The sequence below is a fragment of the Oncorhynchus keta genome, chromosome 30 (genome assembly GCF_023373465.1).
Source record: "Oncorhynchus keta strain PuntledgeMale-10-30-2019 chromosome 30, Oket_V2, whole genome shotgun sequence".
Lineage (NCBI taxonomy): Eukaryota > Metazoa > Chordata > Actinopteri > Salmoniformes > Salmonidae > Oncorhynchus > Oncorhynchus keta.
The window spans coordinates 41,208,459-41,233,301 of NC_068450.1; the positions used below are offsets into that span (position 1 = coordinate 41,208,459).

Here is a 24,843-nt window from a genome sequence, read left to right on the forward strand (position 1 = left end):
TGTTACTGAAATTGTATATGGTTATATTATGTAAAAAATAATGGTGCAACACTAATAAATCAAATATAATTTTATAAAAAATGCGCTTTCTCCCGAGTTGGATACGGTCACTGTCCGCGGTTCTGAAACATAATCTTCGGTGCGCCATAGAATTGGTGCCTTTCCCTATGTTGCTGTGTGCATAATAGCAAAAGGAACCGGCATATTGGGATTGAGAAGTTGCTCTGGATAAGAGCGTCTGCTAAATGACTTAAATGTAATGTAATGTAAATGAGAACAATGCAGCGGAGGCAGCAGCAGCAGAGATGAGAAAACAGCCCTTGCCTTAAGCCCTATTCGGACGGGATTAGTTTTACTGGGTGGTCAGGTAATGTAATTATGTGCACAAGCACAAAACAGCACATCTGTAATTTTTGTCTAGTCTGAATCTGCCATGTCAGTAATTTGAACATGGAGTAAGAATTCCAGCCAGAATAATGTTTTTTTTGGCAAACTCCAAGGTCCTCTGATAATGCTAGTCTCGTGGAATAACTTTTTAGACAAAAATGTAACGAAGTGCTGTTCATAACCTAAATATGAAGGGCCTACATACAGATCATTCAGAAAGTATTCAGACCCCTTGACTTTTCCACATTTGATACGTTACAGCCTTATTCTAAAATTGATTAAATACATGTTTTCTTCATTAATCTACACACAATACCCCATAATGACAAAGCAAAACAGGTTTTTATACATCTTTGCAAATGTATTACAAATTAAAAACAAGAATACAGTGGGGCAAAAAAGTATTTAGTCAGCCACCAATTGTGCAAGTTCTCCCACTTAAAAAGACGAGAGAGGCCTGTAATTTTCATCATAGGTACACTTCAACTATGACAGAAAAAATTAGAAAGAAAATCACATTGTAGGATTTTTTATGAATTTATTTGCAAATTATGGTGGAAAATAAGTATTATCTGTCATATCTGTAAATTTATTTGGGAAAAAATAAAGAATTACAGGGGGAAGTTTGGATCGTCCGAATCGTCGGTCATAATTACATAACCAACGTTCTCTAGTAATTCTAGTCCCGTGCAAATAGGGCTTAGCCTAATTGTCTTTGAAAATTGACGGAGCAAGCTGAAACTTAATTAGGTCTATAATCAATAGCCTAACTGTTAAATGTGCCTGGCTTTGTAAACCATCCACATATGTCTACAGAAATAAGACAGACCTTGCTTCTGTTGCCTGTTTGAGTGTTTGTTTAATAGCCTGCTCATTCTGTGACCACCAAGCCTCATGCGATGGGCAAATGTTGGATGAAGCAATTTCACAGATTTGGCTGTTTTTCATCTTTGCCATGCTGTAATAAAGGCTTTACGATTGTTAGTTTTTTTGTTCAAACAGAGGGGTATTACTTCTGATTTATTTATTGTTGTTTACACTGTATACAGGCAGAAAAATCATATTGTAATCTAACAGCACCTGTTTGTCACATAAAGTATGACATTATATACATATAATATACACGGAGCTCTTGCTGCATTTTTCTTGATCTCCTTCCTATTGTTATTATTAGAGTTATTGTTATGATCATCATTATAATAATAAGTCATGTCAATATCATTAGTAGGCTTTGTATAGTAATCTTCTATAACCACCTTTAAGCTTAGGCCTAAGAGCGTGTCCTGTTTAGTCTACCATAATATACTAAGGCCTATATTTAGGCTACTGTATCAATCAATCATTCAGTTGTTCATGCCATCACACAGCACACGAGACATTCCTGCTTTGAAATGCAATCACACATTTAACTTTTAATTAAATAACAAATGGAGCTTTGAATAATTAGCCTAAACAATAAATAAACCGCAATTCACGAATGCCTTCAACTGTTTTTAGTCTTCTGTAATAAAGGCTTTATATAAAACAGACTATGTTACACTTATTTATTTAGTGGTGTTTACACTGTTCCAAATGGTCAGAAAAAATATTGTGATCTAACAGCAACTGTTTGGCACACAATATTCACGCAACGCTTGCTCCTATACCCTCCTTTTACTGGATCTCCAGTAGTTTCCACAACTAAGTCAAATGTCTTCCACAAATCTGACTTCCCCTTTCCCTCCTGAGCAACCAGTAAATATTCACCCGTTTCGAGTTTATTTTTCATATCCTCTGCATCTGTTTTACTGTCGACATTACTGTGTTTGGAGTTTGTTAGAACCAAATGTTTTTTTTTTTTTTTTTTAATTATATATTTCCTTTATTACCCTCCAACCCTACCACCCCTCCCCCAAATTCATTAATGTGATTTTGATAGGCTATAGGTCAGGCACTACTGGTCAGATGCATGCAATGCTTACATGTTTCACGTAAAGAGAGCAATGGTCAAGGGATTAGGGAATGTTTTTCCGAAACAAGTAAGAAACTTAATGGCTGAAATTATGTTGCAAGCTTCAGCACGGACATACGCAATAAACACTGTGCTGTGAGGCCTTTTCGCAGCAGTAGGGAGGAGAGCAAGACAATGTGCGCCAGTCACACAGGCACTCGCTGTCATTTATTTTGAACACAGTGTGATTATTGGGCTCATTCTTGAGTTATTTGTGTGTCTTAATTATTTCTTCAAACAGTGTGCTTAAACAAAGGTTTTATTCAATTTATGGAAAAATAAGTTTAAACATTTTGACCAAACGATTGGTCGAAAGAACAGGAAGACTCTCTGTCGACCAAGATTTTTTAAAATCGGGGACGGTCCTAGATGAAAGTGATATTGCGATATTATTTAGAAAATACGGATTTGTTTCCTGTTTGTTTTGCAACCAAGACTGTGACATGAGCTCTTGGTGGATCTCCTAGTTTGAAATAGAAGCATTTGTGTGGTAGATAAAGACGTCTTTCATTCCTTTGTGTAACTTATCTTTGTGGACAGATAGCAGCTCTGCTTCTGTCCCCTACATGTTACAGTTTGGAGCATACAGTGGTCCTGTTCAGCCCTTTATGTGGCCAGGGGGAACGGCATTATCTTTCTGGTTAGGAAAGAGAAAAGCTATGTCACGCACACACAGACACCGGCACACACACTCACACATGAGAATGGACACATTCATGCACATGCACAAACAAACATGTGGCAGGAATTCCCTGACATGAATGTGTTACACACACATTATTGCACACAGACAAGACACCACACCACACACATACATACACACACACACACACACACACACACACACACACACACACACACACACATATATATGCATGCATGCACACACAAACACGTGTTAGGAATTTCCTGACTTTAATGTATTTGTGTGTGTGTGTGTGTGTGTGTGTGTGTGTGTGTGTGTGTGTGTGTGTGTGTGTGTGTGTGTGTGTGTGTGTGTGTGTGTGTGTGTGTGTGTGTGTGTGTAGTTGCGTGCAGCTATACTGGGCACTGGCTGGCCCAGTGAATGACCATAGGCAACATCACAGTGATGCCAGTCCTCCGCTTGACTGGGGATATTTGTGTCCAGTGGCAGCTTGGAGGGACTTCTCACTGGAGAGAGAGAATCTAAGGGACCCTGAAATCACAGCAATAAAATTATCTTGAGCGTTGGTTAGATGGCTAAGGACCCCATCATATCATAGCATATAGAAATAAACAAACGTACAGTATGTTGTCTTATCATCAGGTGAATGATAATGGCAAGGAGAAGTAAGCAACATTTTTAAGTTAATAGATTTGTGTTTTGTTTCATTATTTTGACCTCACCACATTAACTCTTAACGTATCCCATTAGCTACAAAAGGTGACTCCAAACACATTTTCACTAAGAACAGCTTTTTGGTCAAATAAATACGTAGAATGTATGCACACATGACTGTAAGTCGCTTTGGATAAAAGCGTCTGCTAAATGGCATATATTATTATTATTATTAATCCAAACGGTTTTAGAAGCTTTAGAGTGTTTTCTATCCAATAATTATTATTATATGCATATATTTGCAACTTTGGACAGATTTTTGTTCAGTTTACTATGGGCACGCAATTCCTCCAAAGGGGGCAGTATTCTGCCTATTCTTAACTGGTTTTAAGTTAATGATGGACTGTCATTTGTCTTTGCTTATTTGAGCTGTTCTTGTCATAATATGGACTTGGTCTTTTACCAAATAGGGCCATCTTCTGTATACCACCCCTACCTTGTCACACACAACTGATTGGCTCAAACACATTAATAAATAAATAAATTGGTGACTACCTCATTAAGCTGGTTGAAAGAATGCCAAGAGTGTGCAAAGCTGTCATCAAGGCAAAGGGTGGCTACTTTGAAGAATTTCAATTATAAAATATATTTTGGCTTGTTTAACACTTGTTTTGGTTATTACATGATTCCAAATGTGTTATTTCATAGTTTTGATGTCTTCACAATTATTCATCAATGTACAAAAAAGGGTAAAAATAAATAAAAACCCTGGAATGTGTAGGTGTGTCCAACATTTTTGTGGACCCCATACCCCTAATTTATGAAAGTTGCCAATCCAAATATAAAGTTAAGAGGAGAAAAGGCCTGGAAGGATGAGAGATGACGAGAAGCGATTCGGTTGTCCATTTTATGTGTGGATTAATTGGTGGAGTAGAGGACCTTGTGCATTTCAGGTAAACAGGAACAGCAAGCTAGCTAAATAAGACAAATTAGCTAGCAAGTGCAAGCTAGCTAGCTAAATTGCCAGTTTGGCCAGTTTGGGTTCCATGTAACGTCCTTTTTCACTATGATAGTAAGACATTACAAGGGGACCATAGGTGCTTATGACAAATCTATCAAGGTATGGTTATGATGGTGCCAATATGCAATATTGGGTTCTTAATTAGGACTGGAGTTGATATGGCAAACCCTGAGTAGTTTATACAACCCTGAGCAGCCAACCACCATGGTTACTTGGCATGGAGTCAATGACGCTAGCATTGTTGTCCGTCTTGCAGTCTAAGGCAACGAATCAAGGTCTGAAACGCCTGTTCTCTACATACATACAGTATGACTACCCAGGGTTCTTGGAGGGGAAGGACCATGCTGTTTCCTGCAGGTGCGCTGCACACACACACCCACATACACAAACACAAAAAGACCTGTTGTCCTCCATCGTACAGCTAACTCGGAGGGGAAGGAAGGGCTATGTTACTGTGTACTTTGTGTTAGGTGCTCGGAACTGACACTGTGTCCTTACATGACAGGACCCTGGGGGGCTAAGTCGTGTGTTAGTGTCTCGCAATGCCAAAGGCCTTTTAGTCAGCGTAACACTGAATTATGTATTCACTGGTTCATTCTTCATGGGATATGTTGCTGAGCTAAATTCAGATTTTGAGTGTGACCAAAAATGGAAGAATCCTTCCTAAGTTATATCCTGAGAATAAATGGATGAATGTTTTTTAAATGTTTTTGATATAGTTTATATTGTGTGTGTGTGTGTGTGTGTGTGTGTGTGTGTGTGTGCGTGTGTGTGGTTGTTGCCTTAATAGTTGTCTTTATTAAGAGTAGTGACATACTGTGTCATTCACAAGGTTTGCTGCGCTCTTGAAGTATAGTTCCACTTTTTAAGTGGTATTGTATGCTGTACGCTGTCTTTTCATGAAAAGATAATGAATAATGAGATTATGGGCTCTATTTTAACAAACCTAACGCGATGGTAAATCTTAGCGTTGGCGGTAGCGTTATAGGTTCGGGGGGGGTATCACGTTGGCATGAAGGAGAGACAGACGCAGAAAGGCCTCTTTAGTGTCCTAAGTTTTCATAACTGTGACCTTAGTTGCCTACCGTCTGTAAGCTGTTAGTGTCTTAACGACCGTTCCACAGTTGCGTGTTCATGAATTGTTTATGGTGCATTGAACAAGCATGGGAAAAGGTGTTTAAACCCTTTCACATGAAGATGTGTGAAGTCCTGAAAAGGGGATGTTTATTTTTTTGCTGAGTTTATGTTGACTGTTTTGCTGCTCCTGATATTTTAACTAAGCATTGGTTATAGGCTACTGATTAGGCTACTGTGTGTCTCCGCTGGCCAAATCAATGCCATAATCTATTGAGGTACCGTTAAGGCCCTCATTTGGTGAGTCTTAGGGACACAGTACACACCTCAAATATTTCCACCCCTCTCCTCAGCGCAAGTGAGCTAATATAAGACAGGTAAAGGACCAATCCTGGCGCCAGTGTTGGAAAATAGCAGAGCTTTTGCAAGTTGAAATGAGTGTGAGTTTGACAAGAGCTCCGCCTTAACGCCAGATGAAAACAATCCTGTATGTTAAATGGTTTGAAAGACGATGGCAGCCATTTTCCTTCCTTAGCCTAAGTGCTAAGCACAGTTCTGTGGTATGTAGGCTTCACGTGTATCTTAACCAGAAGCATCCATTTACCTTACATTTTACACCTAATTTTAGACCATATACTCATGGCATTGTTCAGTCTTCACACAAAGCATGGTGCTAAACCCCTTTTGCTTTTGCTTGACCCTTTGGACTAAAGATCATATCAGTGAATGTGACGTAAAAGGAGAAGAGTACTTTAGTGTGCATTTATTATATACGTGTGCTCCGGCTTCAAAATACCAGGCATCACTTCATCAACATAACCAAGACCTGTTGATTTCAATCTAGCTTGTGTTGTGTTACCCAGCTGTTATTTAAAGGCGGATAATTAGTGGGCACTCTACCTTTGAGCAAAATATGAAAGGCAACATCTTACTCCATGCTGCATCTTGCAGACCAGATTGTGAGACTGTGGGTCAGTTCCTGTTAGGAAGTTGTACATCTAGAGTAGCAATGGCCAACCCTCCTCCTGTAAAGCTCCTGGGTATGCTTTTCTTTTGCTCCAGCTCTGCTCCAATACACCTGATTATCTTTCGTATCTTGTTTGGCTGAATCGGGTGTGTTGGAGCAGGGTTGTTATAGTCCTGCACGCCCTGAATAGAGTGTTGACCACCCCTGTCATTCATAGAAAACAGAAACGGGGCTCTCTAGAGACCGGAGAGAGTGAAAGAGAGGAGGACTGGGAAAGCACTGTCCTGTCCTAGCACAACACAGCTGAATACAGGCCATTGTTAGCCCAAGCAAAGCCATGGAGCCACTAGACCGTGTAATGCTACACTGCCGTACTGGCCTACATGATTTGCTATAGGCCAACAGTTTGCGCTACACTGTGTTCACAGTTATGATGAATTGTTATCGAGTTATGTTATCACGTCTCGTTGACTTTGTTGCTATACAGCTAACTATCGCAAGACGAGTCGCTGTTTTTCTCCTTCCGACTGAAACATTTTGTTTTGTTGACTCGTTGAATGGGGTTGCACACGCTGTAGTCTGTTGACAGTCTCCCTGCTCTGGTGAGAGCTATGGTTTCAGGTCAGAATGTAGTCACTAGATCAGGGTCCCTTCTCTTCCACAGTTCCTGCCATCTTCAAAGCCCCTTTGTTCGGTGGAGATTCCGCTGACCTTGCTGGACAATGCTGACACAGAGGGAGAGAGAGAATGATAATTAGAATGTAAGAATGAATGGGTTAGGGACCGAAAGAGAGAGAGAGAAAATGATGGGAGAAGGGAAATTAAAGTGAAAGAATGAGGGAGAGGGAGGCAGTTGCACAAAAGGCCTTTGTCGTCTGGCAGCCATTTTGAATCTCCCTTGATCCGCCTGCCTCAATGCCTACTGCCTAGCTTTAGTAGCATCATGTCCATGCAACCTACATGTTAGCCAATAGCCACCATAATGATTTCCATTTTGCTCTCCCAAGAGCTTGTATATGAGCATCAGCACAAAATCTCAGGACTTGGCACACATACCACACGCAAACGGGCAATCTCTCTCAGTTAGGGCTGCACACTTTCTGATACAGCTGCCAATGACATACACATGATGATTCATCATTTCAATGCATGATGAGCACACACTGAGCACACACACACACACACACACACACACACACACACACACACACACACACACACACACACACACACACACACACACACACACACACACACACACACACACACACAGAGCATTCTCACACACAGAGCATTCTCACACACTGTGAGACCAGCTCCAGTCCCAGGGATGCAGTGTGAATGAACAGCAGTCCGAGAGACCGAGCAGAGAGACAGCTGGATATCTCTCAGCGGTGGTAAACACTCAAGCGTTATGGCTAATATTCCGTATTCTAATATTTAGCATAAGCGGGAGAGTGATGGAGTGAGCATGAATGGCAACGCTCATTATATTCACCTACCCAGGTCATGTCTCCTTTATCTCCATGATGCCCCTGCGAGGCTGACACTGTTCATACACGCACACACACACACAGAAGAAACATGCACACACACACAAACACACTGTACAGTACATAGTACTCCCCCACTCCTCCCACACACACAGACACACACATCTGGGATGAATGACTCATGAGTGACTCAAAATAGATCGGAATGCATGCTAATAATAATTTACCTCATTTTCCTAACACAGACAAAGCACACACTGCAAATGCACACACTCCATCTCAACTGATCAAAACATTCAAAACCCATAGGAAAACAGACATTCTGACTCATTCTTACAGTGAGTCATCCTATCTATTTAATTTAGCTGCTTGCTAATTATTTAAAAACATTTCATATTTCTATAGATGACGTGCAGTACAATATTGTTTGTGTACTGCACTTTGACCAGGCATCCCAAATGCACCCTATTCTCTATACAGTGCACTACTTTGCACTACAGTATATAGGGAATAGAGTGCCATTTGGGACATAACCAATGTTAACATTTTGCCCAAAAGAACATGCTGCTGGTTGCGTACCTCAACCTCCATAGACACTTCCACCGTCTTTTCTCAAATCCTTTACTTATAAGCCCCTCTCTCACTACCGTACCAAGCAGGGCGGTTCCCAAACTAGGGGTTGCGACCCCCCGTGGGGTCGCCTGATATGAAAATGGGGTCGCGGGATAATTTCCAAAATCCTGAAAATAAATATATAATTTCTGTCTCAGTTGCACTTGAATCATTCCCACAGTGAATGGCTCGCTACTCTATGAAACCACACACTATTGCAGAGACTTTGATATTACCAGCCTCAAACTGACATGATGAATACAGTGTGTGGGGAGGCAGAGGCACAGGAACTCACATCAATATCTTTGTCAGATAACACTGTGAAACGAAGAATTTATGCTATTGCTAGCCTCAAGAGGAAACTCTGACTGATCGATTCCGAAAACTCTCCAAATGGACGTTAGCTGTGAGGGCTGAGATGCCCCATGCATTGGCTGTTGTTCACTATAGATGTCAGGAGATGCTATTCATGTTGCCACGTTGTTCTGTCTCATGATTCCCAAGCATGAAACGTCTTAGGGATGTTCAGTGTGCAGCGGGGCTATATTGGCGAAAAACAGATTCCGTGTGTGATTGAATGGTGGGCTTTTGCACAGCTGGGGCTCCGTCTTTGGGGGGACGGCGGGCAAAGCCACTTCACTCTAGTTATGGATGTGTCTCCCTCTGCCATATAGACGCATTATCCGCCGAGAGCAAATGGCAGGAAAAGAGCTGAGCACAGAACTCGGAGATACACTGCAGCAGGTAACTTTGATTGTAAACTACATCAAACCACATCCACTGCGCACACCGGTTCACTAAACTATGTGGAGATATGGGATCTGATCATGACAATGTTCTATTTCACACCAAAGCTTGGTGGTTATCGAGGGGGAGTGTTGGAAAGATTTTTTGCATTGAGAGAGGAACTGTTGTCATTCACAATGGATGTAAAATAAAATAACAGACCAGCATCAGTAAGTGTCCCACACGAGTGATGACTGCTCACCTCCAACGCTCGGAAGAGCACTTTGGGACCTACTTCCCAATCCGTTTGACTGTGATCCTGGCTCAGATGACATGCCGGTAAGTGAAATCGAACAGCTGATCGAGCGGTCATGTGACCAAATGCTTCAGACAACACATTCACTGGTCATTACGTAAGAGTTTTGGTTCCTGACTCAAAGGGAATACCCAGCCTTCGCCCTCTGAGCATTAATGTTGCGTTCAAAAGAACTGGGAACTCCTCAATGGGAACTCGGAAATCTCTGACTCCTGACTTAAGTGTGTTCAAGACAACTGGAAACTCGCGAAAAAAACAAACTCCAACTGTTTTTTTTTTGTTGAGTGGTTGTTAAACTCGGAATTCCAACTCAGGAACTCTGGCCTCTTTCTAGAGCTCTGACATTCCAACCTGAAGATTACTGACATCATGAATTTAAAAAATATATATATATTTACCCCCAATTTCATGGTATCCAATTGTTAGTAGTTACTGTCTTGTCGCTACAACTCTTGTATGGGCTCCGGAGTAATGAAGGTCAAGAGCCATGCGTCCTCCGAAACACAACCCAACCAAGCCGCACTGCTTCTTAACACAGCACGCATCCAACCTGGAAGCCAGCCGCACCAATGTGTTGGAGGAAACACCGTACACCTAGCAACCTGGTCAGCGTGCACTGCGCCCGGCCCGCCACAGGAGTCACTAGTGCGCGATGAGACAAGGATATCCCTACCGGCACAACCCTCCCTAACCCAGACGACGCGCGGCCGGCTGCGACAGAGCCTGGGCTCGAACCCAGAGTCTCTTGTAGCACAGCTAGCGCTGCGATGCAGTGCCTTAGACCACTGCGCCACCCAGGAGGCTTGGCGTCATGATTTGACCTTGTATTTTTGAGAGTTCCCAGTTGTCTTGAAATCAAATCAAATCAAATTTGTCATATACACATGGTTAGCAGATGTTAATGTGAGTGTAGCGAAATGCTTGTGCTTCTAGTTCCGGCAATGCAGTAATATCCAACGAGTAATCTAACCTTACAATTTCACAACAATTACCATATACACACAAGTGTAAAGGAATGAATAAGAATATATACATACAAAAATATATGAATAAGTACTGCAGTGGATGGTATAGAGTACAGTATATACATATGAGATGAGTAATGTAGGGTATGTAAACATATAAAAGTGGCTTTTTTTTTTTAAGTGGCTAGTGATACATTTATTACATCAATTTTTCCATTATTAAAGTGTCTGGAGTTGAGACAGTATGTTAGTGAGGGCTGTTAAACAGTCTGATGGCCTTGAGATAGAAGCTGTTTTTCAGTCTCTCGGTCCCTGCTTTGATGCACCTGTACTGACCTCGCCTTCTGGATGATAGCGGGGTGAACAGGCAGTGGCTCGGGTGGTTGTTGTCCTTGATTATCTTTTTGGCCTTCCTGTGACATCGGGTGGTGTAGGTGTCCTGGAGGGCAGGTAGTTTGCCCCCGGTGATGTGTTGTGCAGACCTCACTACCCTCTGGAGAGCCTTATGGTTGTGGGCGGAGCAGTTGTCGTACCAGGCGGTGATACGGCATCTCGGAACGCACAACTCGTCGGTCCTTGTCACGGATGGTCTATTGCAACTCCTATCAGCCAAAACAAGAAGAAGCGGCTCCAGTGGGCACGCGATCACCAACACTGGACAATTGAGGAGTGGAAAAACATTGCCTGGTGCAACGAATCTCGGGTCCTGTTGCGTCCTGCTGACGGCAGAGTCAGGATTTGGCGAAAGCAAAACAGGCAAACTGCCTGGTGGCGGTGGTGTAGGGAATGTTTTCCTGGCACAAGTTAGGTCCCTTGATATCAATTGGGCAACATGATAGCGTGATAGCAATTCAGTTTGTCAGTGATGTGTACGCCGAGGAACTTAACTTTCTACCCTCTCCACTACTGTCCCATCGATGTGGATAGGGGGGTGCTCCCTCTGCTGTTTCCTGAAGTCCACGATCATCTCCTTTGTTTTGTTGATGTTGAGTGTGAGCTTATTTTCCTAACACCACACTCCGAGGGCCCTCGCCTCCCCCCTTAGGCCGTCTCATTGTTGTTGGTAATCAAGCCTACCACTGTAGTGTCGTCTGCAAACTTGATGATTGAGGCGTGCACAGCCACGCAGTCATGGGTGAACAGGGAGTACAGGAGAGGGCTGAGAACGCACCCTTGTGGGGCCCCAGTGTGGAGCATCAGCGGGGTGGAGATGTTGTTACCTACCCTCACCACCTGGGGGGCGGCCCGTCAGGAAGTCCAGTACCCAGTTGCACAGGGCGGGGTTGAGACCCAGGGTCTCGAGCTTGATGACGAGTTTGGAGGGTACTATGGTGTTAAATGCTGAGCTGTACTCGATGAACAGCATTCTCACATAGGTATTTCTCTTGTCCAGATGGATTAGGGCATTGTGCAGTGTGATTGCGATTGCGTCGTCTGTGGACCTATTGGGGCCGTAAGCAAATTAGAGTGGGTCTAGGGTGTCAGGTAGGGTGGAGGTGATATGGTCCTTGACTAGTCTCTCAAAGCACTTCATGGTGGCGGAAGTGAGTGCTACGGGGCGGTAGTCATTTAGCTCAGTTACCTTAGCTTTCTTGGGAACAGGAACAATGGTGGCCCTCTTGAAGCATGTGGGGGCAGCAGACTGGGATAAGGATTGATTGAATATGTCCGTAAACACAACAGCCAACTGGTCTGCGCTTGCTCTGAGGACGCAGCTGGAGATGTCGTCTGGGCCTGCAGCCTTGCGAGGGTTGAAACATTTAAATGTTTTGCTCATGTCTGCTACAGTGAAGGAGAGCCCGCTGGTTTTGGTAGCGGGCCGTCTCATGGCACTGTAATGTCCTCAAAGCGGGCAAAGAAGTTGTTTAGTCTGTCTGGGAGCAAGACATCCTGGTCCGCGACAGGGCTGGTTTTCCTTTTATAGTCCGTGATTGACTGTAGACCCTGCCACATACCTCTCGTTTCTGAGCCGTTGAATTGTGACTCTACCTTGTCTCTATACTGACGCTTAGCTTGTTTGATTGCCTTGCGGAGGGAATAGCTACACTGTTTGTATTAGCTCATGTTTCCGGTCATCTTGCCCTGATTAAAAGCAGTGGTTTGCATTTTCAGTTTTGCGCGAATGCTGCCATCAATCCACGGTTTCTGGTTTGGGAATGTTTTAATAGACGCTGTGGGTACGACATCGCCGATGCGCTTGCTAAGAAACCCGCTCACCGAATCAGCGTATTCATCAATGTTGTTGTTTGCCACAATGCGGAACATATCCCAGTCCACGTGATCGAAACAATCTTGAAGCGTGGAATCCGATTGGTCAGACCAGCGTTGAACAGACCTGAGCGCGGGAGCTTCCTGTTTTTGTTTCTGTCTATAGGCCGGAAGCAACGAAATGGAGTCGTGGTCAGCTTTTCCGAAAGGAGGGTGGGGGAGGGCCTTATATGCGTCGCGGAAGTTAGAATAACAATGATCTAGGGTTTTGCCAGCCATGGTTGCGCAATCGATATGCTGATAGACTTTAGTGAGCCTTGTTTTCAGATTAGCCTTGTTAAAATCCCCAGCTACAATGAATGCAGCCTCAGGATATGTGGTTTCCAGTTTACATAGAGTCAAATGAAGTTCGTTGAGGTCCATCGATGTGTCTGCTTGGTGGGGATATATGCTGCTGAGATTATAATCGAAGAGATTTCTCTTGGTAGATAATGCGGTCAGCATTTTATTGTGAGGAATTCTAAGTCAGGTGAACAGAAGGACCTCTATAGAGTTCCTGTATGTTGTATGATCACACCACGTCTCGTTAATCATAAGGCTTACACCCACGCCCTTCTTCTTAACAGAAAGATGCTTGTTTCTGTCGGCGCCATGCGTGAAGAAACCAGCTGGCTGTACCGACTCCGATAGCGTGTCTCGAGTGAGCCATGTTTCCGTTTCCATGAAAGCACCATAAAACTCATGGTAGGCTACCCTTTGTCGGCTCATATCTGTAGGATGCTGGATTCAGTGCTCTCATCGGCATTAAAACCAAATATCGACCCAGGTTGGATGTGACAGTAGAGATGAGGTGCGCACTGTCGACCACACCCCATGACTTTGGGAAGCTCTGACACGCAGTGCATCAACCATCTCATTATTGGTGGTGAGAGAAGAGACATTATGTCAGAATAATTTGCAGTAAGGCGGGTCATGTTTAACAGAGGACGCATGACTAGACCTTCGCCTCCCGAGCCCGTTGGGAGTTGCAGCGATGAGACATGATCAAAAAAAAGGGGTCAAATATTTTTGGGAAATTAAAATTGTCTTTTTTTTCACGTCGCAATAATTTAATATAATATCATAATGGGGTCGTGGGCCAAAAAAGTTTGGGAACCCCTGACCTAGCAAATCATACCATTTTTAGAAAATAAGGTTATTATTTAGAAACTCGGACCATATTAGAAACTAGGGTTAGTATTCATCAAACTCTGACCATTTTAGAACTAGGGTTAGTATTCATCAAACTCTGACCATTTTAGAAACTAGGGTTAGTATTCAGGAGGGATAGAAGGAATCATGGAAATTAGGACTTAATATATGGACAAGGTTCCCGTTGATGTTCCTGGAGCTAATTAACACTAGAAGCACAACACACAGAGCCACAGTATGGACTGTTTTAAGTACGGAAGTGACTCTTTTAGATGTATAAGTTATTCACAATATGCAGTAATGTGTTTAGCATGTACTTTACAGTAAGTTTACTGCCTGAAAGGTTACATGACAGAGTGTAAAGCCTCAATCTCAAATCATTTCAGTTGAGTGAGCCACAGCATATCACCTTCAACCATTTCAGTGTGTATTTTTCATTTTAAATTAGTTAACTTTCCCAGGGGGGGGGGGGGCATGAGCAGATTATGTTGGTCAGTTAGCCTGTATTCAATTTTAGGCCCTGTACACTATTCCTATAATGATGGTGGAACAGGTCGTGGTTTTGCTGTAAGGACTTGTACTGCCACCTGCTGGCATTTATATGTTGTTGCTGTGCTTATACAAGGATTCCATTAAGTATTTTTGTCAATTATCTGAAAATGTTTATTTATTATCTACACCCATCTAGTTCATCCAGAACAGCCTGAATTCTTCAGGTCATGGAAATGTTGCCCAATTGATATCAAGGGACCTAACTTGTGCCAGGAAAACATTCCCTACACCACCGCCACCAGGCAGTTTGCCTGTTTTGCTTTCGCCAAATCCTGACTCTGCCGTCAGCAGGACGCAACAGGACCCGAGATTCGTTGCACCAGGCAATGTTTTTCCACTCCTCAATTGTCCAGTGTTGGTGATCGCGTGCCCACTGGAGCCGCTTCTTCTTGTTTTGGCTGATAGGAGTTGCAATAGACCATCCGTGACAAGGACCGACGAGTTGTGCGTTCCGAGATGCCGTTCTGCATACCACTGTTGCCGTTATTTGCCTGTTTGTGGCCTGCCTGTTAGCTTGCACAATTCTTGCCATTCTCTTTCGACCTCTTGTCAACGAGCTGTTTTCGCCCACAGGACTGTCGCTGACTTGATGTTTTTTGTTTGTCGCACCATTCTTGGTAAACTCTAGACACTGTCATGTGTGAAAAGACCATGAGGACAGCCGTTTCTGAGATACTGGAACCGGTGCACCTTGCGCCGACGATCATACCACACTCAAAGTCGCTTAGGTCACTGGTTTTGCCCATTCTAACGTTGAATGCCTTGATGCTTGTCTGCCTGCTTTATATAGCAAGCCACGTGGCCATTCTAACGTTGAATGCCTTGATGCTTGTCTGCCTGCTTTATATAGCAAGCCACGTGGCCATTCTAACGTTGAATGCCTTGATGCTTGTCTGCCTGCTTTATATAGCAAGCCACGTGACTCACTCAGGTCCTCTGGCACTGGCCTTTTAACTGTCCCAAAGCCTAGGACCAAGAGGCATGGAGAGGCAGCCTTTAGTTATTATGCCCCCAGCTGAAACTGTGGACATATTTAAAATGTTTATCTTAAAACACATTTTTAGCTTTGTTTTTCCTTAGAGTGCTTTTTAGTTGTTCAGTTTGTCATTCTTTAATTTTTTATTTTGTGTTTGTTGTGTAGTAAATATTTCAGCTTTTATTTTCATTGTTTATTTTCTTCTGTAAAGCACATTGCGTTGCATTCTAAGTCTGAAATGTGCTGTATAAATAAAGCTTGGTTTGAATATGATTTGTCTGTAGGAGCGAACCATTTTCGTGAATGGGCAGAGATGGGCAGATTGTCGTCACCTGGAACGCATTCCATATTATGGCAAAAGCAGCTAAAATATGAAGAGAAATGTATTAGGTACAATTTGGTGTTATTTACACTGTACAGAAATATAAACGCAACATGCAACAATTTCAAAGATTTTACTGAGTTCATATAAGGAAATAAGTCAATTTAAATAAATGTATTAGGCCCTAATCTATGGATGTCATATGACTGGGAATACAAATATGCATCTGTTGGTCACAGATACCTTAAAAGAAAAGGTTGGGGTGTGACCACCATTTGCCTCATGGTCTCCTTCGCATCAACGTTATCAGGCTGTTGATTGTGGCCTGTGGAATGTTGTCCCACTCCTCTTCAATGGCTGTGAAAAAACTGCATATTTTAGAGTGGCCTTTTATTGTCCCCAGCACAAGGTGTACCTGTGTTACGATCATGTTGTTTAATCAGCTTCTTGATATGCCACACCTGTCAGGTGAATGGATAATCTTGGCAAAGGAGAAATGCTCCCTAACAGGGATGTAAACACATTTTTGCACAGAATTGAAGAAAAATAAGCTTTTTGTGCATATGGAACATTTCTGGGATTTTTTTATTTCAGGTCTTGAAACATGGGACTGACATTTTACATGGTGTTTATATATGTTTTCAAATCTTAAGTAATCATAAGACGGATAAGGACAAATCAGATCGCAGATCTAAAACATTTTTATTTTCTATTAATATAGAAAAAAAGACAGTACATTTATTTTATAACTGATACAAAATGCAATTAAAGGTCAGTTGAGATTGGTTGACATCAGTTGAGTTGAGTCAGTGTCCTCATCAGACCTTCTGTCTCTTCCGATTGGTTCCCACGGACTCAGAACGTCCTGGGCAAAGGTTTGATTCCCATGTTCTCCTATACTTGGACCTTGTCACATTTGGGACAATGGCAATGTCACTCTCCTCAACTGACCTAATAATACATTTGATTTTAAGTGCCTTTCAAGTCTCCCTAAGACACACAAAAAAATATATATATACAGTACCAGTCAAAAGTCGACACACCTACTCATTCGAGGGTTCCTTTATTTTTAATAGTGAAGACATCAAAACTATAAAATAACACATATGGAATCATGTCACCAACAAAAAGTGTTAAACCCAATCAAAATATATTTGAGATTCTTCAAAATAGCCACCCTTTGCCTTGAGGACAGCTGTGCACACTCTTGGCATTCTCTCAACCAGCTTCATCAGGTAGTCACCTGAAATGCATTTCAATTAACAGGTGTGCCTTGTTAAAAGTTCATTTGTGGAATTTATTTCCTTCTTAACGTATTTGAGCCAGTCAGGGTGGTATACAGAAGATAGCCCTATTTGGTAAAAGACCAAGTCCATATTATGGCAAGAACAGCTCAAATAAGCAAAGAGAAATGACAGTCCATCATTAACTCAAGAACTTTTCAAGAAAGGGTTTAAGGGCAGTCGCAAAAACCATCAAGTGCTATGATGAAACTGGCTCTCGTGAGGACCGCCGCAGGGAAGACCCAAAGGTACCTCTGCTGCAGAGGTAACTTAGAGTTACAAGTAACAGACACATCCAACATCAACTGTTCAGAGGAGACTGCGTAAATCAGGCGTTCATGGTCGAATTGCTGCAAAGAAACCACTACTAAAGGACACCAATAATAAAGAGAGACTTGCTTGTGTGATGAGGTGGGGTTGGACCCAGATGCAGCAAATGGACTAGACAAGGCATCAATGGTTTAGGATAACGTAAATACTTTACTGAAAAACAATAAGGTAACAGAAGGATCACAGTAATACTGAAAAAACAACAAACACTAGGACTAGAGACTTACTCAGGCAACAAACACACAGGGCAACCAAAATCAAGCTTCTACAAACAAGGACAGAAAATACACCTGGGGAGCCACCAGAATTTCCACCTCAGGAACTCCGATTAACCCCTGGATGCCCAGTTAATTTTTTTGTAGTGTCCCCATTGTAGTAGTCGGGACCAGGTTGATCGCGGAATGTAAAGTCTGTTAGTGGGTCCCCCGCATGGGGTCAGGTTATCGGGGTCCCTCTCCTCGTTAGAGACATTGTATTGGCGGGACAGGGCGTCTGCTTTATGGTTCTTGGATCCCGGGCGATAGGCTAGTGTGAAATCGAACTGGTTAGAAAACAGAGCCCACCTAGCCTGGAGAGCATTCAACCTCTTGGCTTTTTGGATGGAGATCGGGCCCCTTGGCGGAGTCTGAACAGTCGCCTTGCTGCTTCTCGCCCATCGACTGGGTGGTCAAAGACTTGGCGCAGCTCGGCAGTAGAAGCTAATATGGAGCTGCCGGATGGTGGCTGCTGTTCCCACAAAGCCGTTGCCCACGCCAGGGCCCTGACGCAGAGAGATGATGTAGGCGATCATGGCCCGATCAGTGTGGAACGAGGAGGACTGTAGGAGGACTGTAGCTCAAACACCAGAGAGCACTGAGTGAGGAAACCCTTACATCCTCCCGGGTGGCCGTCATACCGCTCAGGGGGCTGGGATCTTGATGCAGGTTCGCTGGAGGAACTACAGCGGCGCCTGTAGCACTGGGCGATGAGACTTGGGCATTGGCTCCTCCTGAATTGGGTGCGTGCCGTGGATGGAAGGAATCAGTGAGTGCCCGGAGGGTCTCGTGGATTTGTTCTTGCCGTCTTCCCAACAGTGCTCCTTGATAGGTTATGACCTCTAATCTGGTTGATCTCTGCTGGGTCAATGTTGTGGCAGAAACATGCTGTGATGAGGTGGGGTTGGACCCAGGTTCTGAAATGAAATGACAACCAACACCTGAGTAACAAAGAAATTCTCTAGGACCCTGGTGGAACCATGACAGCTTGGGCCAAGAAATTAGCAATGGAATGAGCAATGGACATTGGACCGTTGGAAATCTGTCCTTCGGTCTGATGAGTCCAAATTTTAGATTTTTGGTTCCAACCGATGTGCCTTTGTGAGACGCGGAGTAGGTGAACGGATGATCTCAACATGTGTGGTTCCTACTGTGAAGTATGAAGGAAGATGTGTGATGGTGTGGGGTGCTTTGCTGGTGACACTGTCAGTGATTTATTTAGAATTCAAGGCACACTTAACCAGCATGGCTACCACAGCAGCGATACGCCATCTGGTTTGTGCTTAGTGGGACTATCATTTGTTTTTTAAGGACAGTGACCCAACACACCTCCAGGCTGTGTAAGGGCTATTTGACCAAGAAGGAGAGGGATGGAGTGCTGCATCAGGTGACCTGGCCTTCAGAATCACCCGACCTCAACCCAATTGAGATGGTTTGGGATGAGTTGGACCGCAGAGTGAAGGAAAAGCAGGCAACAAGTAACAACTGCATATGTGGGAACTCCTTCAAGACTGTTGGAAAAGCATTCCAGGTGAAGCTGGTTGAGAGAATGCCAAGAGTGTGCAAAGCTGTCACCAAGGCAAAGTGTGGCTACTTTGAATAATCTAAAATATGAAATATATTTTCATTTGTTGAACACTTTCTTGGTTACTACATGAGTGTCATACATATGTGTCATTTCATAGTTTCGATGTCTTCAATATTATTCTACAATGTAGAAAATATAGAACTATGAAGAAAAACCCTTGAATGAGTATGTGTGTCCAAATATCTGACTGGTATTGTCTATATAAAAGAAAAAAACACAAGATAAAACAATAAAGAGATCAAAAGATAGACTACCTCTTCCATTTCTTCCATAATGAGCCTTCTAGTTGGAAACAGCCTGAGCTGCTAGAAGGGCTGGACTCCCTGGTCCTCTTGAATGTGACCCATGGTGGCAACCTAGGGATCAGGAAACTGCCAGAGTCCTCTGATCCTCTCATGCTCTTGGTGAGCGGGACCCTCTGGTCTTCCGGATCTCTTACGGGAGACTCTTGACGCTTCACGTCTAAACCATTATAATCTACGGAATGAAAGACAATACACACAATCGGTCACACTTAAAAGACAGCATTTGTCTTCAAAAACATTCTATGTGATGATGTTTTCCTAATAAACTTGGAATTTTATACTTGCCATTGCTCAAAGAACTGGCTGAGTGAGTGCTTTCTGGTTCTTCCTCTCTGCTTCTAAACCAGGTGACCCACGATGGAACCACCTGAGGGGCAAGTATGAGACAGACAGGTGCTCTGGTGATCTCAGGGCCGGAGCTCTGGAGAATCTCATTGTTCTCGCCCACCATGACCTCCAGGTCCACAGGGGCCGTGGCCAGGGCCACTGCCTGGTCCATCTCAGCCCTCAGGGCATGGGTCCTGGCCACTGGGACTTCACGGACCTGATCTTGATCTGAGGATGAGGAGGGTGTGGGCTCGATGAAGAGGCCCACTTCTCTGGACTCTTCTAACGGGTCTTCTGACTCCAATTCAGATTCAAAGCCTGAGTCGTAGCCCTGGTCAGGCTGATAGTGGGAGTCAGACTCGTAGCCATCATTATACAGATGCAGCGACATTTTAGCAATAAAAGGTACACAGATTGTCTCAAAACGACCTGTCTTCTCAGAAGGTGAAAGTGTTTATGGGGGGAATGTTGATTCTGTTTCTAGAATGTTGTGGATTTTAGAATGTTATTGATGGTTTCCACGGCGAACAAAGCTTTCTGAAGCAGGTGATGTCATAATGGTTGGCTATGTGGCCAAGGAGAGATGGACATTCAAATCCAAACAACTTAATTGCCCCCCACCCCCAAAACTTCTGTGTGGAGTGGTGTATACAATACAACACATACAAACAATCAAAATAATGCGAAGCAATAAAGGCAATAGATGACAGGACATCATGTACAGTCATTAGCTGGCTCCATGCCCTAGTTCAAAGTATGTTTCAACTCCAATGATTATTTGTGGTATTTGTAAACTGATTAGAGGTCTGTACAGGTTTCATAACTGTATAGACAGAAGGTGTGAACAAAAGTTTGACATGAATTGCCTTTCAACAAAATCATAAGCATATAAAGACTGCATTTATACCGGCAACCCAATTCTGATCTTTTGCCCAATTTTTGGAAAAAGAGCTGATCTGTTGGGTCAAAGACCAATTAGTGGGAAAATAACAGAATTGGGCTGCCTGTGTAATTTAAATATATATATATATATATATATATATATATATATTAACCTTTATTTAACCAGGGAGGCCAGTTGAGAACAAGTTCTCATTTACAACTGCGACCTGGCCAAGATAAAACAACACAGAGTTACACATAAACAAACGTGCAGTCAATAACACAAAATAAATATCTATGAACAGTGTGTGCAAATGTAGAAGAGTAGGGAGGTAAGGAAATAAATAGGATAGGTGAATAGGCCATAGATAGGCGAAAACAAAATTACAATTTAGCATTAACACTGGAGTGCAGATGATGATGTGCAAGTAGAGATACTGGGGTGCAAAAGAGCAAGAGGATAAGTAACAATATGGGGATGAGGTAGTTGGGTGTGCTATTTACAGATTGGCTGTGTACAGGTACAGTGATCAGTAAGCTGCTCTGACAGCTGATGCTTAAAGTTAGTGAGGGAGATATAAGTCTCCAGCTTCAGTGATTTTTGCAATTCGTTCCTGTCATTGGCAGCAGAGAACTGGAAGGAAAGGCGGCCAAAGGAAGTGTTGGCTTTGGGGATGACCAGTGAAATATACCTGCTTGAACACGTGCTACAGGTGGGTGTTGCTGTGGTGACCAGTGAACTGAGATAAGGCGGGGCTTTACCTAGCATAGACTTATAGATGACCTGGAGCCAGTGGGTTTGGCGACGAATATGTAGCGAGGGTCAGCCAACGAGAGCATACAGGTCGCAGTGGTGGGTAGTACTGTAATGGGGCTTTGGTGACAAAACGGATGGCACTGTGATATACTTCATCCAGTTTGCTGAGTAGAGTGTTGGAGGCTATTTTGTAAGTGACATCGCCGAAGTCAAGGGTCGGTAGGATAGACAGTTTTACGAGGGTATGTTTGGCAGCATGAGTGAAGGAGGCTTTTTTGCGAAATAGGAAGCTGATTCTAGATTTAATTGCAGCCATAAAGCTTAGAATATCTGGATTACAATATTTAAAATGCTCTTATTTTGGTGTGTGCTAGCCTATATCTCTTTTAATGTTCTGTGTGGTTGTATTTCTTGTTTGTCCGCAGGGCTGGAGTACTGTGTGCGTATGCAGCTAACCAGAACCTGAGCTCACAGCTCAAAGGCATGAGGAGATTGGTCAGTAGCAACCTGAGGGACCTGCAGAGTTTTACCAACGAGACGCCAACGGTACAGCTTTTTTTACCATAGCTGCAATGACAGTATTTCTGTAGGTGTGCACACACACAAAGCTAAGTCGAGAATGTAAGAGATGGTTAGATTAAATGTATATTGTATGCTTCTCAAAGGGGTGCGTGCGTACATACAGTAATAGGTGCGTGGGTATGTGTGAGATAGAGAGAAACTGACAGAGTAACACAATCTCAGACAAAAAAACAACAACAAATCATCTCAGACAAAAAAACAGCCTCGCGTGTCTCAATTTCTGTGACTTTATTCTGCTCTTCTTTTCACAGCAAGTTGATTATCTAATAGCACAATACGCCACTGCCAAGAACAAAGTCATTTCTGACTTGGATAGTAAGTACAGCGCCTGAGGCCACATCTCCATATTGTCTCTGTTCAGTCTACTGCACAAAACTCTGAATCTTATGGCCACATCAAGTTAACAGCATATTGAACGTTAAGTAGATACATAACAGAGTTGTGGTCCAATTTCATTTCAATTCTGTCGATTGAGGATGTCAACTGCAATTCCAGTTCTTCTCCATTGCTTTTCTGTGGGAGAAATTGGAATTTTAACATCTATTTACGTCCTGAATTCAAATGGAATTGACCCTAACCCGAATACATAATGATGCTATTTCCCCATCCTCAGATGTGGGTCCTCTGCTTGGAGGGAAGATCCATGAGGAATTGGGGAAAGAGGTCTGTCCTGCAATGGACGGAGCGCTCCATATGGCTGGTGGTATGTCCTGTACTTATGATATCATTTCCTCTTTCAGACCGATGCTGTCATTGTTTTTATTCTCTACCACACTGACAATGCTGTCCTCAAATTGGACACAAGTTATGAGGATCTTTTAAGAATACCCTGAGTGTACAAAACATTATTGTATTTATTTATTACTTAACCTTTATTTAACCAGGTAAGAACCAATGAGGTTAAAAAATATATTTTGCGAGGGAGACATGCAAGAAAGCCAAACAGGGAAATAGCAGCATGTACATAAAATATTACAAAAAAATACAAATACACACAGAATAAAAAGTGTCACAAGTTGCAGATACGGTAGAAGATTCAAAATAACTGCAACTATCAAAAACAAGTCGCGTCGATCAGAGTCTTAAAACAGGCAAGGACACTAACTCCTTAACTTGAATATCTTTTGAAGCATGCGCCAGGATGAAGGGGCATTATGGGAAAAATAAGACTTCCTCATCTCAGTTCTAGCCTTAGGAACAGACAAGAACAGCAGCGACTGTGAACAAAGACTGTATCAAGTGACTGATCTGGTCAGTAAGGAACAGAGATACAAAGGGAGTTGTCCCATCAATGCTTTGTGTACGAAGGTATACCAGAGCTTTAGCCTCCTGGTGGAGAGAAAGGTCCATTGCACCATAGCATGCAATTCACAGAGATGGGTGAGTGATCTAGCATTTGTGATACATTTTAAAGCACCATGATACACTGTGTCCAGAGTTTTTAAGGTACTTGCCGTGGCCTTTAGAGAGACAATATCACCATAATCCAGCACCAATAGGAAAATGCTTTGAACAAGATCCTTTCTGCCTGACATTGAAGAGCAAGATTTGTTCCTAAAATAAAAATCTAATTTCAACTTCCATTTCTTGGTCAAGTTATCAATGCAGTCAACAGTCTTCCCTATATAATTTATATACACCGTAAAAAGCATGGGACCAAAATTTGAGCCCTGGGCAACTCATTTCGTAATCCTTCGAAACTCAGATTTCATACGCTGGCTGTGCTACACACTGTTCTGTCAGTACCAATCCAATGCTTCAACACTTAAACCAACCTTTTTAAAGTTTATCCAACAGCAGGGCATGGTCAACAGTGTCGAAGACCTTCAACAAATCAATAAAAAGGGAAACAGTCCTGAGGCCCTACAACATTAGTTACCACAGTAATTGTACTATGCTTGGCTCTAAAACCTGACTAGAATTGAGATGAAGCTGTTATTATAAAGAAATCCAGCATCCCTGTGGAATGCTTTCGACACATTTTAGAGTACATGCCCTGACAAACTGAGGCGGTTCTGAGGGCAAAAGGGGGTGCAACTCAATTTTAGAAAGGTGTTCCTAAGGTTTTGTACACTCAGTGTATATATACAGTGCATTCTGATAGTATGCAGACCCCTTGACTCTTTCCACATTTTGTTATGTTACAGCCTTATTCTAAAATTGATTAATTTGTTTTTTCCCCCTCATCAAACTACACACAATACCCCATAATGACAAAGCAACAGCGTTTGAATTTTTTTAATGTATTACAAATAAAAAATGGAATTATTACATTTACATAAGTATTCAGACCCTTTACGCAGCACTTTGTTGAAGCACATTTGTCAGCGATTACAGCCTTGAGTATTATTGGGTATGACACTACAAGCTTGGCACACCTGTATTTGGGGAGTTTCTCCCATTCTTCTTTGCAGATCCTCTCAAACTCTGTCAGG

At 42.8% G+C, this 24,843-nt stretch overlaps 1 protein-coding gene across 12 annotated transcripts in view; it reads left to right on the forward strand.

The window, feature by feature from the left end:
- LOC118363603 (prominin-1-A-like) overlaps positions 1-24,843 on the forward strand; it is a 110,710-nt gene that overhangs the window by 53,925 nt on the left and 31,942 nt on the right. For all 12 annotated transcript variants that reach the window (XM_035744645.2, XM_035744653.2, XM_035744648.2 and 9 more), the window contains 3 exons: positions 22,252-22,372; positions 22,660-22,723; positions 23,022-23,111. In XM_035744645.2, the coding sequence (XP_035600538.1) occupies positions 22,252-22,372; positions 22,660-22,723; positions 23,022-23,111 (275 nt within the window). The remainder of the gene's footprint in view (positions 1-22,251; positions 22,373-22,659; positions 22,724-23,021; positions 23,112-24,843) is intronic.